The sequence below is a fragment of the Setaria italica genome, chromosome II (assembly GCF_000263155.2).
Source record: "Setaria italica strain Yugu1 chromosome II, Setaria_italica_v2.0, whole genome shotgun sequence".
Lineage (NCBI taxonomy): Eukaryota > Viridiplantae > Streptophyta > Magnoliopsida > Poales > Poaceae > Setaria > Setaria italica.
Window position 1 is genome coordinate 4,039,069 of NC_028451.1, and position 17,098 is coordinate 4,056,166.

Consider the following 17,098-nt stretch of genomic DNA (forward strand, 5'->3'; position numbering starts at 1 on the left):
TAGCTAAGTTAATCCGAGCGGTTCCGCCACACTAGGCGCCTAATTCTAGTCGGCATGCCTCTGTGGCCTCGCCTATTGTCGTCCTTGGGGGCTGGGCGCATACTTTTGGTTGGCGAAGCCTCCGCTAGCCCTCCTACTCAGGGGTCGGATGCCCTATTTCAAGTAGGTGTGCCTCTGTGGCCACATAGATCCACATATGGATGTAGAGACATATTTTTTACTTAGCTACAATTATATTCCCTGAAAAAATTACTAGCAATATATGTTACAAATGCCTGTGGCACCTCAAAGATAACTAACATCCTAGGATAACAAGCTACAATGACAAAAAAGAAAAAAGCACAGTACAAGAAAGCTGCGCAAAACACTTCCCCTAGCGGTGTCCTGGACAAAGTGGCGGCATTCATGATACAACCTCCTCACGACGATTCTTCTAGCATCGTTACCGCCCGACTTCATCGAAAAGACTACGAAGGGAAGGAGCACCTTGCTTTTCCTCATGAGAATTCTTCTGGTATTAGGCTTCCGGGTGGGTGCTACTCCTATCAAAGACTACAAGCTTCCAGCCTACAAGTGCTATTATTTGGGCCATGGTTCTTGCGACGAACGGTGGTCTATTTATAGTGAGATGGCTAGTATACCGCCAAGATGCTACAGTGGACCTATGGATGGCTCACGACAAGATTCTCCAATGACGATAAGGTTGCACAGTATTCACATGATGCTTGGCCTGAGTTCTGTAAGGGTTGATAGAAATCTTTCAATTGCACAGGCGGTGAAGTCCCATGAACAGGCATCCTTGTCACTTATCTACCATTGCACCCGTCCTTATCTAAAGAGATTTGGGCATGTCCTTTTGGTCAGTAGGCCTTTATGGCTGCGCCTATCCTTGTGCTCGGGCACTAGGACCTGCTTCAGGGGACAACTTTTACTTCTTTGACCATTGGAATGATTATCCTAATCGCTTCAATGCTCGGGGGCTAATCCTACGAAGTGTGTCTTTCCTTCTCTTTACGTGTTGTCTCTGCGTTTGCTCAGATTTTCTTCTTTTTTGAGCACTGCGCAGCCTCTCCATCACTATGACGCCATTGCAGCTTCAGCCGACTTCATTTCAGGCTTTGCTGTGATGACCTCAAGTTTCTGTTCGCCTACACATCACTCGGTAGCTTGAGGGATATGGATACCCCATGGGTCCCAACCGACTAGAATACTAATCAGACTTGACAAGTGGGCCCGCTTGACCAGGGCGTGCCGGCTGAGGACATGATGTTACTTGGAGTACACGTCAAGGCAACTAGACAGTTCAAATCTGTCTGGATATCATGGAACGCGTATTGTAATCCAACTCAAATTACCTTCCATGTAGCTACCAAGTAGATTAGATTCCAAACTGACTTGTAACTCTAGGTCGTCAGCCTATATAAGGCGGCCGAGAGCACCCCCCGAGGGTATCCATACATTGAGCAATACAATCCACTAATATATAGGATGTAGAGTATTACTCTCCAGGGGCCCGAACCTGTCTAAAACCCTCGTGTCCCTTCGTGTTCTCGCAATCACCTTCAAGTTCTTGGTTTTGCAATTGCCCTCACCTATAAATCAACCACTTGGGTAACCCCCTGGTGGACTGTCGGGCTACTAAATCCGACAATAGCAAAAAGCTCCATACGGGATGATGAACACGATCTTGATTTGGTCTTCTTCCACGAGAGCTATCTGGTGATACCCCGAGTAGCAATCAAGGAAATAGAGTAGAGCACATCCAGCTGTCGAGTCAATGACTTGGTCAATCCTAGGGAGCCCGAAGGGATCCTTTGGACAATGCTTGTTGAGGTCTGTGTAGTCAACACACATCCTCCACTCAGTATTGTTCTTCTTTCGCACCAAGGTGGGATTGGCCAGCCACTCTGGATAATAGACTTCTTTTATGAAGCCAGCCACAAGTAGTTTGGCCAACTCTTTTTTGATTGCTTCTCTTCTGTCTTAGGTGAATCGACGTAGTCGCTGTCGCTTTGGCGTAGCTTTGGGATCCACATTCAGTGAGTGCTTGATCAACTCCCTGGGCACCCCTAGCATGTTAGATGTCTTCCATGCAAAAATGTCTTGGTTGCCCCAGCTCGGAGCCAATCAGGGTTGTCTTGGAGCTATCACCAGTGCCAAGGTCAATGGCTTTGATATCGCCGTCACTTGTCGGCTTGACCTTGGTTGCCCCGACTTCTTTTCTGGGATCTCGAGTTCTATCGGGGATAGTTTCTTGGAGGTAGTGAAGACTTGCATCATCGAATTTGGCACCTGGGTAGTCGCTGCAAGTTCCACAACTTCTGTGTCGCAGTCGTATGATCTCTTCAAGTCTCCGCGCAAGGAGAGTACTCTCTTGGGTCCTACCATTTTGAGTACTAGGTACACGTAATGCAGGATGGCCATGAACTTGGCCAGTGCAGGTCTTCCGAGGATAGCGTGATACGACATTTTGAAATCAACCACCTCAAACCAGATATACTCGATCCGGTAGTGATCCTTGATCCTGAAGGTAACTGGCAAAACCACCTGACCAAGGGGTACAGCCGCGTTGCCCGAGACAATCTCGTAAAACGGAGAGTTCCTCGGGGTGAGCATATTTGTTCATCGAGACCCATCTTCCTCAAAGTATTGGCAAAGAGCATGTCGAGGCCACTACCGCCATCGATGAGTACTTTTGTGAGTTGAGAGCCTGCGACTACTGGGCCCAGGAAGAGAGGATAGCGTCCTAGGTCTGAGAAACTAGTCCACTGATCCTTTCTTGACAAGGTGATTGGCACCTCGGACCACTTGAGGAACGTAGTCGTTGCTGGTTCAATGGACAAGATCTCTCAGAGGGCTAGTTTCTAGGACCGCTTGGTAGCAGTACCCAGTGTGCCATTGAAAATAATGTTGACGGTGTTGGATGGGTTCAGGAATTTCCCATTGTTTGTCCTTTTCTCCAGAAGGTTCCAGCAGATCATTCATTACTCTATGAAGACTATAGAAGTCAATCGCAGAGTGCTTGGAGTGTGGGTGCCATGGGCACTATTTTTTTCAAGAGCTCCTTGAACGGAGTCCTTTCTTGATTTCCAACGCTTTTCATGGAGGACTGGGACATCATCAAGACAGTATTGTCTAGCTTTCTTTTCTGATTTTGACCACCCGAGTAGTTGCCTCGATTGTCATTGCAACGATCGTTGCAGTTCTTATCGTTACGTTGGCCATTACTTTGGTTGTTGTTGTTCTAGCCTCTGTTGCAACTAGACTCGAACTGCTTGATCTCTTTGTCTTCTTCATCCGTACAGGCTTGTATCATAATTTTGGGAGACTTGATATCTTCCGGACGTCTTCTGCCAAAGTCTTGGAACATCCAGCGATCATAGAGACTGTTTTGGAAGCAATATATGGCATCCCGCTCCGTGATGTCCATGATAGTGACTTTCTTGTCGAAGAAACAGTGTAGATAAGTACGTAGGGTCTCGCCTTGTTGCTGTTTAATTTGCAACAAGTCAATCCTGTTGCCAGGATGTTGTATTGCTCCTGCAAAGTTGTTTGTGAATGCCGCCTTCAGTTGACTCCACGTGTCAATGGAGTGCCCTTCTAGAGATTCGAGCCATGTGAGTGGTCCTGCCTCCATGCAAATGGGGAAGTAGATGACTTTAGTATCATCGCTTCCTCCCACCGCCTAGACTGATAGCGAGTAGCACCTCAGCCATTAGACTGGGTCTTGCTTGCCGTCGTATTGGTAATACCCGAAGGTTTAAACTTGTCGAGTAGAACCATCTTGCATACTCGTTTTGAGAAGGCGGGAAACCCGTCAGAGTCTTCTCCCGGGTAGTCGAGTTCTTGCTCACATTCATGGCGGCGCCCTTCGATGATGTCACGGGTGTCGCAATTCTTGTTGATCTTCTAACGGAGGTCGCGTGTTGGTTGCTCAGGCTCTGGTAGGGTCCACGGTGGCCATGGCCTCCCGAGGGTCCCGCCCGACTACCTTATGCCCTATGCTGACTTGGTCTGGGGTTCTTAATTCTGGGAACCTCGTTTTTACTAGGTCTAGCATCCTCATTGTGACTAGGTCTGGCGCTACTGCCGTGATGGGAAGAGGTGCATCGAACCAAGTGGATCAGGCTCAGCCAATCGAGTTGCTTGTACGCATACTCCACCAATAGAGCCAATTATTTGGTGTACTTGGTTTGTGGCATTGCCCGAGTAATCAGGTCGATGGATGCGATGATGGTGAGAGGAGTACTACACCGATAAAAAGCTGGTTGCCACAACGTCCCGGCACTCGTCATCCTGACAATGACCTGTAATGGGCAACATGATCCAACGCCCGGTGTTTTCCAGTTTGAGGCAGGGGCCATGTCGAAGCTCGAGACGCTTGTACTACTTCCAAGCCTACGAGAAGAGCATCTAGGGCATCGAGAATTTGAGGAACCTCCTGAGGGAACTTCCTAATTCCATTTTCGTCCCTCTGTCGCATTTTCGTTTTCCATTATTCCTCTACCGCATTGTTGGGTTAATCGTGTCTTCAATTAGCTTTTTAGCTAGAGTAGTAACAGTTAACGTGCATAAGGCATTGAGGCCTGAGCCGTGCTGCGTCCATGACGAGGCCAAAGTTTTTATTATTAGCTCGTCACGACGCGCAAACTCAAGGTGGCACAAGCTGAGCGCGTCGTGTTGAGACGGATCTCATGAAGTCTTCAAGTTATTATATACTAATAATACATTAATGTTCCGTATCAAAGAAAGCGCTGCAAGCTATTCGTGTGTGGCACCAAAATCGTCCGGAGTTTAGATGAGGAAGTTATGATTTTGGAAAGATCTGCACCAAAGAAAACCAGTCAGACCGATTTAGTCTATGTAGTTCGAGTTAGGAGTTGTATTTTGACACAGGATCTGTAAGGTTTCGACTCCATTAGGGGCAAAACCTCCCTTCCCTATAAATATAAAGAGTTACGGCCGATTGAGGGTATTCAATCGATCAAAAACCAATCTATGTTTTACTTTTACCTTTTTCAACTTTGCCCTACTTTTCCAACCCCCATATGTTGTTCTTCTTCTGTCTCCATGGTATGAGAAGGCACTCTAGCTAGCTTGCTGAGCCTAGGGCAACCCAAGGTGCACCTGCCCCGACAGGGTCCCTCTTGAGCGGGCATTCATTGGATCTTCAATGAAAGGTGAAACTGGTCTGACTGGCCGTCATATTGGTCTGGCCTGTGCAGAGGAGCAGCAAGGAGCCCCTCCGCACGCCGCACGTTCGAGTGCTTTTCGTGTGATTTGTGCCAACATCCTTATTCCTTCTTTCTACTCAAGAAGGGGTGTTGCTGAAGGGGCGCTCCCTTGTTCCTTCTTTCTGCACATAATGTTCCTTCCACCTCCGGTGTGCGCTCTACCTCAAATCAGGAATAATGAAGTAGTAGTAGCGAGGAGTTTTTTGGGCACACTTACACAACTGAGTTTGAACTCCAACTTTTATCCCCTCCATCATTCTCGAAATTGGTTGTGAAGTGGACAGCCTGGTGGACGAGGGGTTGCTAGAGGAGGATCATGCCGCCACGAGAGTAGCAGACGCAGGTAGGTAGGGGAATCGTCTCACATGGTCGTAGAGGAGGGGGGAAAAACAGCTTAAATAGTGGATTTAGGCCAGTTATTTTGGGTGAAAAATGCCTTCCTTCAGATTGGGTCAGGTCAACACTGGCACGTTGGCATGAGCTGGACGTCCACTTGCCTCGCAAGTGCCTTTAGATTAACAGATTTGCTACTCGTAAAAACCCGTGTGGCCATTTGCACCATTTCCTTGAACCAAGAGAGGGCTAGCATGGAGACCGCGGCACAGTCCCTCGTGGGCAATGTTGGGCAGCTGCTGAGTGAAGAGTACCGGCTGCTCTCCAGCGTCGGCGGCGAGGTCACCGAGCTGCGCGACGACCTGGCCACCATGAACGCCCTCCTCCGCATGCAGTCCGAGGCCGACGAGGCCGCCGTGGACCACTTCGTCCGGGAGTGGATGAAGCAGCTGCGCGAGCTCGCCTACGACGCCGAGGACAGCGTCAGCCTCTACAAGCTCCGCGTCAAGTGCCGCCATGGAGACAACATGTGGTTCAAGCTGATGCACCTGGTGAGGACGCTCATCCAGCGCCGCCGCCTCGCCGGCGAGATCAGCGCCATCCGCACCCGCGCCATCACCATCAGCGAGCGCCACGCGCGGTTCGGCGTCAACCGCGACGCGCTGCGCCGCTCCGCCTCTTTTGCTCCCGCGGTAGGGGTGCGGACCACGCCTGCGCTCCCCGCCAGCAACGGCCAAGATCACAGCCGCCAGTTCGTCGACATCGGGGACCAGGCTAGAACCCTAGCCGAGCGGCTGAAGGAGGACGAGGACTCCTTCAAGGTGTTCTCCGTCGTTGGCTTTGGGGGCGTCGGCAAGACTACCCTGACCGTGGAGGTCTGCCGGCAGCTGCAGGCAGAGTTTCCGTACCAAGCCATGGTGCCTGTCTCTCAAGCGTTCGAGGCCACAAGGGATCTCGAGAAGCTGCTGAACAGCATTCTTCAGCAGGTCGTCAAGCCCCAAACGGACCGTGTGAAAGAGGTCCTGGAAGAGGCGACCGTTAAAATCGACGACTTGGGACTCTATCTCTCCGACAAGAGGTATATACATACTATTTCTATTCTTTATAAATTGCTACTTACATCTTTATTTTAAATGCCATACCTTGCTTCTATAAATTGCTAATCAAAGTGTCACGTCGTTGAACGTTCATTGTCCTCGTTGCAAAATATTTTGAAGTAGAAATTAAGCGTGGTTGACCGTGAATAGGATTCCAAATTTGCAAGCCATCAGTAAAATGTTCAATATTCATGAATGTTTAAATCAAACACGTGAAGATGGTATACATGGATCCGTCTCTGAAGGCTTTTTTGTAACAATTTGATTCATAGGGTTTTGTAAGCATTTATAACAAAAAATTAAATAAGCGATGAAAGTTGAATGGTAAAAAAAAAATCTGGAAATAGTACATTATTCTTGAGCCTCTCTAGAAATGTACAAACTTGGGATGGCAACAAGCCGGGTAAGCACCCACATTTACCGTTGGGGAGTGCCACCCGCAGGTTTGATTGGATTTCCACAAGAATAGATAGAACCATTACATCTTGTGAGGATTATCATAGAGGCTCAAAATTATCTAATTAATAATAGAAGATAAAAGGAAAAGGTTGTGTGTATAAATTTAACGAATACACCTTTGGAACCAAATTAATTTCATGATATTTTTATAAATTTTGCTATACTAGTCCATCAACCCGTGCTCCCGCACGGGCTAATACTTTTAGAAGCTATTGTATTTGAAAATTATTTAGAAATTAAACTCCTAGCTCGTAATCAAAATTATTTACCTACTACTCTCTTATTTTTGAACACTTCAACATAATACTTGTATAGATATGTACCTATCTTTATCCAGTTGTGATTTATTTTTAATTAATAATTACTCTATGCATGTTTTCACCCATATTCGTACTTTTTCCATTTTAAATCACACCTCCAATCCTCCATACATTATGTTTAGCATACCAATCAATATTTTTCATCAATTCCTCACGTACATGTATAAATGGTCTAAATGGTGGCATTCATCATGTGTATATACTTTAACTTAGTATTTTTATATTAACAATGACATAAATAGGTAATTTAGAATAATATATTAGTTTACTTTTTGACATTTCTGTATGATGCACATGAAGATAATTAGATTAATATTTAGGTGTTTAGGTTATTTTTAATAACGATACACGTGAGTAACATAGATAAAATTTTAGAATGACATTTTAAGTTATGCTTTATAATGATGTGTATTAGTAAATTGGATGAAGATTATGGGGTTACTTTAGATTATTTTTTATAATAGCTGAGCTCAGTAATTTAGATATAGGTTTAGAGCTCATTTTTGAATATTTTTCACAATACTTTTTAGAAAATATAATAGATCAATGGCTATAATTATTAGAGTTTACATGATTGGTGTTTGATGTTTTTAATTTTTATAAAAATTTGTCTCTTTTTTCTAGCTTGTCCCGTGGGAACTAATACGGAGTCTCCAATGGAAAAAAAAATGAGACTACGTTGCTACAGAACTATAACTTAAGCTACCTCTCGTTTGTTAAATATTCGAACACAATACTTATGTAGATATATACTTAATATCTTCATCCAATTGTGATAGATTTTAGTTAGTAATTACTCTATAATATTTTCATCCACATTTATAATCTTTAACTTTTCACTTTGCTGTAGGTATGCGCTTGAATTTGTTTAATGAACCCTAAGTTTGAGATACAATTTTAGCATAGAAATCTATATTCTCATCACTTTATATCCTTATAAATGGTGCCACACATCATGCGTATAGACCTTAATTATTATATCATATACCAATAGTGAAAGATATAGATGATTTAGAATCGTATATTGATGTATATTTTTAAATAAGGTTATTTGATTCAAACGTAGGATTACCTCATGTTATTTTTAATAATGGCATGTGTGGGTAATGTAGATGCAAATTTAAGGGGTTACTTTAAGTTTTTTAAGTAATAGTGGTAGACAATTCAGTTGCAAATTAGGGGATTATTTTAAATATTGTTTATAATGGCATAAGTGGGTAATTTGGATGAAGATTAGGGGGTTACTTTTAGTTTATTTTATATAATGGCAGAGGTGGTAATTTATATATAGATTTAGGGGGTTACTTTAGGCTATTTTCATAATAGCATAGGTGGGTAATTTTTTAGAAAACATAATAGATCCAATGGCTACGATGATTTGAATCTATCGATTCATGGTCGGATGTTTTGCTTTTTTGTGAGAATTTCTAGGATTTCTCTCTTTTTCTAGAGTGTCCACCTAGGAATCCTAGGTGGCTTCACCTGGAGGCTTCAAAAGGAGCCTCCAATTAGTAATAGTAAGATTTTAATCTAGAATTTTGCAATATATTGCATATGGAGAATTTTGAACCTTGATGTTTGAACGGGCGTTGATGATGTGGATCTCCGTGCCACCGTAGAAAACATATGATTTAGTTCTGATTTTTTATTTTCACATTAGTATGTTCAAAACATTCTTATACTTTTTGAAAAATGTCTGACTGTTCAAATTCTCATGGATCTTTTTTTTTCATCAAACTGTCCCAAATATATAGAAGTATTTTTGATACATGTGTACAGCTGAACGCAACTAAACAGGTACCTCATCGTGATCGATGATGTATGGACCATACATGCATGGGAGGCAATTCAATTCAAGTTGGTAGAAGTACCGAACAATTGCGGCGGTCGAATCATCGTGACCACCCGGATAGAGACTGTCGCCGATGCTTGCAGTTCTGCTAGTGTTACCGGACACTACACCTATCATATGAAAGCCCTTGAGTTCGAGGATGCCAAGAAGCTATTCCTCGTCAAAACATTTGGCAAGATGGATGCTGATTATCCTAAAGAGCTCAAGGTTGTAATGGGCAACATTTTAAAAAAATGTGGCGGGATGCCATTGGCCATTGTTAGTGTTGCTAACATTTTGGCAGGGTACAGATCAACGGGAAGCAAAGAAAAGTGGGAAACAGTATGCAAATTAATTGGATCGTCTCAGATGGAGAGCAACCCTACACTTGAAGGGATGAGGCATATAGTCGCACTGAGCTACAACCACTTGCCGCATGAGCTCAAGGAGTGCATGATGTATCTTAGCATCTTCCCAGAAGATTATGAGGTCAACAAGAAACGGCTCCTGAGCAGGTGGATTGCTGAAGGATTGATTCCGGAGAAGCGAGGCTGGACTCTTATGGAGGTTGCAGAATCCTGCTTGAATGAGCTACTGAGGAGGAACATGGTAGTGCCACGTATTGGGCGTGGTGGGGATGTGAAGTCATGCCAGGTGCATGACGTGCTTCTTGAGGTCATGGTGTCCAAGTCCCTGGAGTCTAACTTTGTTAGCCTGTTAGGAGGGCAGTATACAGGGATGTCATATGACAGGATCCGTCGCCTCTCCATCCAAGGGGACGATAGAAAGCCCGGCGAGCAGCAAGGACCTACCGACTCTGAGCCCAAGAAAAAGAAGATGGGACGTCGTAACTCGAGGCATGCTCTCCAGGGCATGGATGTGGTCCATGTTCGATCGTTGAGCATGTTTCAGGTCGGAGCAGGAAACAGTAATAAGCTGCTGGATCACCTAGACAAGTTCACCTTGCTGAGGGTACTCGACCTGGAAGATTGTGAGGGCCTAACAAATGATCATATGAAATATATTTGCAGGTTGTACCTTCTCAAGTTCTTGAGCTTGAAGGGTACAGGCATCAGCCAGGTGCCACCTCAAGTCGACAAGATAGAGCATCTGCAGACATTTGATGTACAGGACACCCGGCTTAAAGGGCTACCAAAGTCTGTGACCAACCTGGAGAAGCTCGAGCGTCTGCAGTTCTCCAGCAAGCATGGGTGGGACGTTATGTGGAGGCTGCCCCAGGGGCTCAGCAAGATGAAGGGGCTACGTGAGCTGGACCATGCAATCCTCGAAAATGACATCGAGGTTGCCAAGGAGATAGGTAAACTAGAGCAACTTCAATATCTCACTATCTACATCGACTCCTACAGCATCGATAACGCGGAGGTTCTCGAATGCTTTGCAAAATCCTTGAGTGATCTGCACTCCCTCCGGTCTCTCCACATAGGAGCCCTGGGTTGGACCAGCATTATGCAGTTTCTTCATGAGCTCCCCACGCCGCCACGGCTTCTCCGGTACCTTGGGATGCAAGGTGAAATTGGTGGGCGGCTGCCCCACTGGATAGGGTCACTCACATACCTTATTGAGATTTGTATTTGCTGGGCACGGCTTGATGGTGACGAGCCATTCGGCGTACTATGTAAGCTGCCTAACCTGAAGAGCATCTCTTTGAATGCGAAGTACTACACTGGCGAAAAACTGATTGCCAGCACCGGACACAACTTTCCGGCACTCGTCGACCTGTGTATGTCCCCATATTGGTCTGATGACCCATTTCCTAAAGTTTTCAAGATTGAGGCAGGAGCCATGCCAAAGCTTGAGACCCTTAAATTTGACTTCGAGACCTATGAGAAGAGCATCGTGGGCATCGACCATTTGACCAACCTGAGAGAGGTAGAGGTCACAACTGACAAGAGCAACTCTTCAGCAAGCCGTGCTCTGGAGCAGCTGAAGGCCGAGCGTGCGAGCCGCCCAGAGTCCAAACAGTTTCAAATTGCAGTGAAATATCACTGATCGGTTTCCACTGTCTTCGGTATGTCAAGCTTTATCGCCAAGTGTTTTTCCAAGGCTGCACAATTGCACGTGTTTTCTTTTCAGTGTATTTTCGAATTTCATCTTCATTCATCTATCACATTGTTGCATAAGGCCTGAGCCGTGCTGCGTTCACGACGAGGCCAAAGGTTTATTAGCTCGCCACGACGTGTGAACGCGTGGGATGGCACGAGTTGAACACGCCATGGCGAGAGGATCGGGCAACAGCCCATGTACCGCATGTTCCGTGTTTTTATATATACGAAAGAAAATGCTGCGAGCCTTTTGTGTGCGGCACCAAAATCGTTTGCCTGTTTCCACTATGATGGTATGTGTTCGAACGTGTTAGTTGGCAACCACAAATTGTTGCCAACTCATCATTTTGCTTACATGGAAGCTATGGAGAAAGAGCGTACTATCTCTTCTTCAAGAGCTAGCTCATAGAAAGTAAGTGGTCTCCATACTTTATGGATGTAGGAAAGGATGTAGTACCAAAGATGCTTTGAGCAATGTGCTATATAAGACACACTATTGGAGGAGTTATCTCGACTTAGGCTCTTAACTATCATTTTTATGAGATGAACAAGTTTAGAGCTAGTATGCTGACTCAACTGTTGGAGGAGATCTTAGTCCGTACACACAGCTTTGAGCGGTCTTGATACATTCTACCTCATTTAATGCAAATGACGTGGGCCAACGTGCTACACAAAGATCTTGTACAGTTATTTAGGCCTGTCTCAATTGGGAGTTTCATGGCATTAAATTCAATGCCACATCAGCAAAATTGCTAACTTGGCAAGGTAATTAATAGAGAGAGTTTCATCAGATGGGAGAGGAGTTTTATCCCCATGACACTCATATGGCACAGTTACCTAATTCTCAATCTAGGTAACTGTGCAATGAAACTGTGCGCTGAGACTGGCCTTATCTAACGTTAATCCATCGACTCTCATCTAATAATCGCTGATTTCTTAACTTTTGCCAGATCATCATGCATCTGCATATATCTCGATGCGAAACTTTGCGTGGGAACTAGAGTAAAATGAGAGGTGCAGTGCAGACATCATACACAAATACGAATAAACTAACACCAAGTGTTAATATAAAACCAATAGTAACACAAAATGAGGAGGAGACTTTCTTAGCACCGCTTTCAATTTTCTGCACATGCTTTGCAGTCTTGCATCCAGATATATATAAGCAGTAGTACATGCTATCGTGCAAGTCTGCACTATCAATCTATCATGAATATATGATAGAGATTCACTCAACGTAGGGATCGAGTTTTTAATTTGTGTAGGATATAAAGCGAGTTATAGAGATACAAATGTGACTTGTTACAACTTCATGTGCATTAATACGAAGCAAACTAACAATAATACCACCGCTATACACAAATATCCCACTCCGCCAAAGTCGGTTGGTTTTGGTTTCGAAGAAACCCTAGCGCTTGGTAATAGAACTCATTTTGGATCCCTACCCACACGCGTCCTGCCAAATATTCAGCGTTGATATTTGACGAACCCCACGCGAGGCGACCAAAGATGTATGTTATTTTTGGCTAAGTTGTGTGTGAAACCGCAGCATCATATCCCATCGCCAATTTTTCAGCAACATGTACATTTGACGGAACCAGCCTTGCGTCATCCGGATCAAAATAGAACATTAGGTAGATAGCTAGAGAAACAATAATAGACTCTACCTTTGATTATTCTCTTTTCTATGCAGTATATTTGTTTCTCTATTACTTGTAAGTGATGAATGCTGCAAGAAACTTTCCTTTTTCTAAAATCAACCACATAATCGTTAGTACATAGGATTGGGTTAACATACAGTGGCAATTCTTTTCATTTCCCTACGCTAGAGCTGTCTCCAGAGGCAACAATTGGATGGCAACGCGTTTATAATATAAGTTTTTTGACCTAGGTAGTGAGTCCTTTAATTATATTAACCCAGGAAACAAGACTTAGAAATAGTCCCTTCAGACTAATAAAATGAACAAGAAACAGTCCCTTCAAAAAATGTAGTTACACCCAATTCTGTGTGCCTGTGGAGAATTGGAGCATAGAATACGCCTCAAGTACAAACTAGTTGGCATATCGTATACAAGCTTTGCATCGAGATCTACAAACATATGTATGCCTCTAAATAATAATGTATAACAAAGACATAATTCATCAGTCCTACTGTCCACTATAATATAATTAAAACCATCTGCATCTCGCTTGCAAAAATCCAGTTTCTAATAATAATAATAATTTGTAACGAGAAGACTTTGCATTTATCTTAGGCTCTTGCTAGGGACTAATAATTACAAAGGGAATATAGTAAGTTCAGATAAAAACGTGACATGTTGTACGTACGCAAATAATTTATCTTAAACGTATCATCTTTTGTATTTTTTTTTGTACCTAATAGATTCTACAGATTAAAATATTTGTTTCCGAGGCTGTTCACGTCCCGGAGCAAAATGAACTGTGTGCTCATCCATGCAGCCGGATCATGCCTATAATTTCTTCGTTCCTTAGCATATGATGCCCTGAAAACTCAATCATAAAAATGTATGCATGGCTCGTCGTCTCAACTAAGAGTTTCTACACGTCAGCGGTCTCATATATCGTCTCATGCAGTACCACGTAGGAATTTTGATGACGTAGAGAAGAGAGAGAAGAGAGAGAAAGAGAGAGAAAGAGGTCGTTGTTTCGCAAAACAACCGCCTCATGAGCTACATTTTAAGATTACGAGACAACTCAATAACTATTGTACAAGTTGTTGTTGCTATGCAACTCATAATATTTATTTTTTCATATGCACAAATTAAGGGATTACATAGCTCTAACAACCAACTTAAAAGACAACCTTGTCGGTGTTTAAACCTGGCAACCTACCGAGGGGGGTGCCCGATATAGTGTTTTGGTTAGTGGGACTCATCGAGCTCAGGAACTCAAAGGTAAACGAAAACACACGATTTAGACAGGTTCGGGCCGTACCCTACATCCTGTATGTTGGTTGGATTTAATTGCTTTGGAGGGGGTCCCTGCCTCACCTTATATTGCCGGGGGCAGGGTTACAAGTCAGTTGGTTACAAGAATACTAGTCAGATTCGACTAGACAAGTTCTACTCTTATTACTACGAGTACTTTTTCTAATCCTCGACTAATTTCTGCCTTTCCACGTAGACTACGCCGTTTTGCGCCATAGTCTCCATGTCAAATACGTCTCAGTGTCCAGCCCTATATTTTGGACTGTCCAAACCTTCTGGTGGGCCCATAGATGTATGTACGACAAGCCCCCGAGTACTTTTTAGTCAAATACAACAATTCCAAGTACTTTTGTAGATTTCACTAACTAGTTCTTGGTGCTCTTCGAGTACTTCATCTGGCTGAATCTTCAAAAGTACCCAAAAATTGCCATGCAGCTAGAGCGTACTCATGCCTCATTTGACTCAGTCTCTTGTCCTTCAATCTTGAATTTTATATGAAAGTGCGACGAAAGTTGCACTCCATATGGAGTAGCCCCCAAGCCTTAGGCTGAATCGAAGAATCAGGCTGAGGGTTAATCTGTAATTTGCATCACTTTCCCCTAAAAACCCAGAGACCAAACTTTTTATCGATGGACATGTGGCACGCAGCCCCCGAGCCTTTTACTGACTAGTTTGTTGGTTATAAGGGTCAACCACTAGTCAACGTGATCATCTCTGGAAGGAAATCTTATCTCCTCCAAATATAAAGGTAACTGCCAATTCAGGTGTCGTAAAATTTGTAGATCCGTTAAACCTGAAATTCCTTTATTCGCATCGTTGTTACTGCGTCATGGTGATAAATAACAAAGGAAGTTATCCCTTCTGTTTCACCTTTGCCAGTTGCCTTTCCAATCTCCACACTATAGCCCTAGCACCACCGCTACCCAATCTCCGAGCACTAGCGCCATCGCCCCCCACCACTCAGCCCCCGAGCGTATGCGATAGAAGAATCTCGTGAGATCAAGGATGGGGAGGAAACCTGTTGTTGTCAAGCCTACCGAGGAGGAGAAGAAGAAGAAAGGATCTGGCAAGGGAAAAGATCTTCAGTTGCCGGCGTCCAAGTACGGGAAAACCGATCAGACCACGCCGCCAACTCCTACGCTTGGAAGCGGTCATCCTTGAAAGAGGAGGAGATCAAGGCGCTTATGGCCGCCAAGCTGCTCCAAAATCAAGACATCATCAGTTGGAGATCTTCCCACAGCAATCCATGCCCATTGGAGGAACACTCCAATGAAGTGGTAATTTTCACTCACTTCATCGAGCGTGGTATTGCTCTGCCTAGTTCTGACTTTTTCTGGGGTCTTCTGGATTACTATAAGTTGGAGCTAGTGAACCCCAACGGAATTCTCCACACTGCCATTTTTGTTCACCTCTGCGAAGCTTTTCTGGGAATCAGGCCCCACTTTCAGTTATTCCGAAAAAAATTCGTGTAAAGCCACAGCCGATGAGGGATCACACTCAAGTAGTCGGAGGAGCCGGCATGCAGATGCGAGAGAAACTTGGCAGCCAATATCTAGCTTATGAGCTAATAGATTCCAATGCCAGATGGAAAGAAAAGTGGTGCTACATTGGCAACCATGATCCAAAACTACCCGAGCTGACAGGACATCGCTCTTCCTGAAACAACTGATGGCTTGATGAGCCAACACATGGGGATTGCCTCCAACTACACGATCTCATTGATAGAATAGCCAAGCTGAAGCAAGAAGGGCTCACTGGAGTTGGAGTAGCCTTTAGTTTTATGAAGCGATGAATCCAGCCCTTGCAACAACGATGCCACTCGAGCTATGAGTATACGGGTGTCAATGATCGATCCAGACTATCTCCTGATGAGCTCAGCACAGATGAAATTATGGTGAGACTGAAGCAGATGTTCAAAAATGTAGGTGAGATCCCCACTATTGTATGGGAATTCAATGCCACCAACCCGCCAAAGCCTATAAGTACCCGCGGTCGTAGCTCCCGAGTACTTATTTTGAATTTGTTGGGTTTGCTAACTTGTCTTTCTTTGCAGGAAGATGTAATCTTGTACTTCTCTGCTCCGCCTCCTCCCGAATCAGAAGATGTTTGTGAAGCTGCTCCTCGCGTGCATACGGCGGAGAGCACCAAGAGTGATGACAAGGAAGAGGAAGTACTTGAGGCCTCCAGCAGTACTAGTTCTGATGCTATGGAGGACTTTGAAGTCAAGACCTAGCCATCTACTAAGGCCGGGTCGTCCTCTAGATCGAGGAAGCGCACAGCTGATGATGAGCTTGAAGCTCCAATTCCTCCGCCACCAAAGAAGAAATGGACCGTTGCTATGAAACGGGTCGTGAAGAAGTCTATCACCGCGGTCACCGCAAAAGATGTGCCTCCGCGGTAATTACTTATGAGGAAGGACAAGATCCTGAAGATCATGTTCTCCCAGTAGGTGATTCCAATATCACCATTGTGTCTACTCAAAATGATATTGGTGGTTTGTAGGTACTCGAGCCGGCGACGGATGCTGAAAAGGCGGCTACTCTGGCTGCGCAAGATAGGTTGTCGGAAATCGATGAGGTGATCAATATAGAAGATGATATGGAGCCTCCTATTGCTGTGGTGGACCCTGCCAGCGCAAGAACAACTCGAACAACAGAAGCGGTGGCTAAGGCTGGCAATGATTGTGCTACGACCATTCAAGCCACACCAAAGGGACCGTCTCCCACCATCAAACCGTTGCGCCTTACAAGAGAACCCTCTTTGAAGTTGAGGTGATCTACAAGGTATGTCTTGCTGCTCCTTTGAGTACTAAT

At 44.5% G+C, this 17,098-nt stretch overlaps 1 protein-coding gene across 1 annotated transcript; it reads left to right on the forward strand.

The window, feature by feature from the left end:
- Positions 1-5,796: 5,796 nt before the first annotated feature.
- Positions 5,797-11,574, forward strand: LOC101773037 (disease resistance protein RPP13). Its single transcript, XM_004958923.3, has 2 exons — positions 5,797-6,645; positions 9,241-11,574. The coding sequence occupies exons 1-2, from the start codon at positions 5,822-5,824 to the stop codon at positions 11,282-11,284; spliced, it is 2,868 nt and encodes a 955-aa protein (XP_004958980.1). The 5' UTR covers positions 5,797-5,821; the 3' UTR covers positions 11,285-11,574.
- Positions 11,575-17,098: the final 5,524 nt, after the last annotated feature.

Bases quoted from the DNA above. Each gene is read 5' to 3' on its own strand.
- LOC101773037 (XM_004958923.3), top strand. From the start codon at position 5,822: ATGGAGACCGCGGCACAGTCCCTCGTGGGCAATGTTGGGCAGCTGCTG. The intron at 6,646-9,240 runs GTATATACATAC...GCAACTAAACAG, and splicing joins CTCTATCTCTCCGACAAGAG to GTACCTCATCGTGATCGATG.